Source organism: Dipodomys ordii, unplaced genomic scaffold, assembly GCF_000151885.1.
Source record: "Dipodomys ordii isolate 6190 unplaced genomic scaffold, Dord_2.0 Scaffold69, whole genome shotgun sequence".
NCBI classification, from domain to species: Eukaryota; Metazoa; Chordata; class Mammalia; order Rodentia; family Heteromyidae; genus Dipodomys; species Dipodomys ordii.
In genome coordinates this window covers 190,206-192,705 of record NW_012267285.1, presented here as the reverse complement: position 1 = coordinate 192,705, position 2,500 = coordinate 190,206, and the positions used below count along the sequence as shown (strand labels likewise).

At 53.3% G+C, this 2,500-nt stretch overlaps 1 protein-coding gene across 1 annotated transcript in view; it reads right to left on the bottom strand.

Annotated features, from left to right (window-relative positions):
* LOC105991011 (alpha-2-macroglobulin-like) overlaps positions 1–2,500 on the bottom strand; it is a 57,721-nt gene that overhangs the window by 12,154 nt on the left and 43,067 nt on the right. The window contains exons 15-17 of the mRNA XM_013023570.1: positions 1,471–1,597; positions 977–1,098; positions 1–21 (exon numbers count right to left, since the gene is read on the bottom strand). The exon at positions 1–21 is cut by the window's left edge and continues 31 nt beyond it. Of these exons, the coding sequence (XP_012879024.1) occupies positions 1–21; positions 977–1,098; positions 1,471–1,597 (270 nt within the window). The remainder of the gene's footprint in view (positions 22–976; positions 1,099–1,470; positions 1,598–2,500) is intronic.

The window sequence follows — 2,500 nt, the reverse complement described above, 5'->3', positions numbered from 1 at the left end:
TTCTCTCTCCAGTCCTTCGGGCTAGATAGGGGAGGAGGAAGAAAGAGTCAGAGGTGAGAATGATGGGCTGGGCAGGTGGCTCAGTGGTAGAGCGTTCGCCTAGCATGCATGAAGCCCTGGGTTCGAGTCCTCAGTACCACAGACACAGAAAAAGCCGGAAGTGGCTGTGGCTCAAGTGGTAGAGTGCCAGCCCTGAGCCAAAGAAGCTCAGGGACAGCGCCCAGGCCCTGAGTTCAAGCCCCAGCACTGGCAAAAATGAAAACACCCCCCAAACCAGAGGAGACCCTGGAAGTCTGTGTGCTGATAAGAGGATCTCAGATCTCCAGGTAGAGAAGAGAAGGGAAGGAATTATATTATTGTTGTTCGTGTGTGTGTTGCAGTCCTAGAGCTTGAGCTCAGGGCCTGGGCGCTGTCCCTGAGTTGTTTGTTCAAGGCTGGTGCTCTACCACTTGAGCCACAGCACCACTTCCAGCTTTTTGCTGGTTCAGTGGAGAGCAGAGGCTCATGGACTTTCCTGCCCTGGCTGGCTTTGAATCGTGATCCTCAGCTTTCAGCCTCCTGAGTAGCTAGGATAAGAGGCCAGCTCATCCATTATTATTATTATTGTTATTATTATTAGATCATCTGTATGTGTATATTATTATGGCCCATATATTTTTCCAACTGTTCTTACAACAAAGTTTGGACTAGATACAGTTTTTTATTTTTTGCCAGTTCTGGGGCTTGAACTCAGGGCCTGGGCGCTGTGTCCCTGAGCTCTTTTTTTTTGCTCAAGGCTGGCGCTCTACCACTTGAGCCACAGTGCCACTTCCAGCTTTTTGCTGGCTCATTGGAGAGGAGAGTCTCGTGGACTTTCCCGCCTGGGCTGGCTTCCACTTAGGACCCTCAAATCTCAGCCTCCCGAATGGCAGGTACTACAGGCGCGAGCTACGGCGCCCGGCTTCCATGGGACCCACATCCTGGGGGCCTCACTCACCTCCACCAGCAGGGATCTGATGACGGTGTCCTTGCTGCCCTGCTCGGGGACTATGGCCACCTCGTTGTCACAGGGCTGGGGGGACTCCACTGTTTCTGCGCTCACGGTGATATTCATGGTTCCTAGAAAATAATCAGTCATGCTGAACAGCATCGCCCTTCCTGCTCAACGCTCATGAAGGCCCAACGCTCCATTATCTCGCTTGTGTTTGTCGGTCGTAGGGCTCAAACTCAGGGCCTGGGTGCTGTCCCTCAGCTCTGCAGCTCCAGGCTGGCGCTCTACCCCTTGAACCACAGCGCCACTTTGGGTTTTTGGCTGGTTCAGTAGTCATGAGAATCTCACAGACTTTCCTGCCCAGGCTGGCTTTGAACCGCGATCCTCAGATCTCAGCCTCCTGCGTAGCCGGGATTCCAGGCGGGAGCACCGGTGCCCGGCCGCCTCTGGGAGTTTCTGCCCGCGAGGATCCCAGTAGGGGTGGGGGGCCCCTCACTTACCCAGCTTGTTGGGGATCACTGCCCAGGACAGCGTGACGCGGCCGTGCCCACACACACAGTGGGAGTCCTGTTTTGCATCCAGAAGGGTGGACGTGAAGCTGGGAGAAGGTTCCAGTTTCACCTGGACCTGAAGTGGGAGGGGCGGAGGTGAGGAGGGGGGAGGGGGGCAGACGGGGGGCCGGACCCCATGGGCCACAGAGCACTCAGTGTGTTTCCTACTTTGGATGACAGAGGTGAAGACTAAGTACTCACGTGGCCTAGCACCTTAGTTGAGTAAAGACCCAGTACTGTTGGCTTAGTACTTCAGCTCACGTAGACTCAGAACCCAGTGTGCTTACTACTTTCAGTGATACAGAATGAAGACTGAGTACTCAGTCTAACACCTTAGATGAAGATCCAGTACTCATTTGCTTAATACCTTAAACAACATAGCTGAAGACTAAGCACTCAATGTGTAGCACCTTAGCTGACACAGATGAAGGTTAGGTACTCAGTTCCTAGTATCTTAGATAACATAGATGAGATGAAGTACTCAGCGCGTAGCACCTTAGATGACATAGGGGAAGAGTCAGTACTCAGTACCTAGTACCTAAGGTGACATAGACAACTCCTATGACGTACAATGTCTCTGAACGTCTTCTTCCTGCGGTGCTTGTGACAGGTGTGCTGTTTGCTCAGTCGTGAGGGAGTCTGGGTACTTGTCTGGGGTCATGGCCATGGCTGTGGACTGTGGCTGTAGCTGTGGCCTGTGGATGTGTCTGTCTGTCTGTGGGCTGTGTCCATGTCTGTGTGTGTGTGTGTCTGTGGGCTGTGTGTGTGTGTGTCTATGGGCTGTGTGTGTGTGTGTGTCTATGGGCTGTGTGTGTGTGTGTGTCTGTGGGCTGTGTGTGTGTGTGTGTGTGTGTGGGCTGTGTGTGTCTGTGTGTGTCTGTGGGCTGTGTGTGTGTGTGTGTGTCTATGGGCTGTGTGTGTGTGTGTGTCTGTGGGCTGTGTGTGTCTGTGTGTGTCTGTGGGCTGTGTGTGTGTGTGT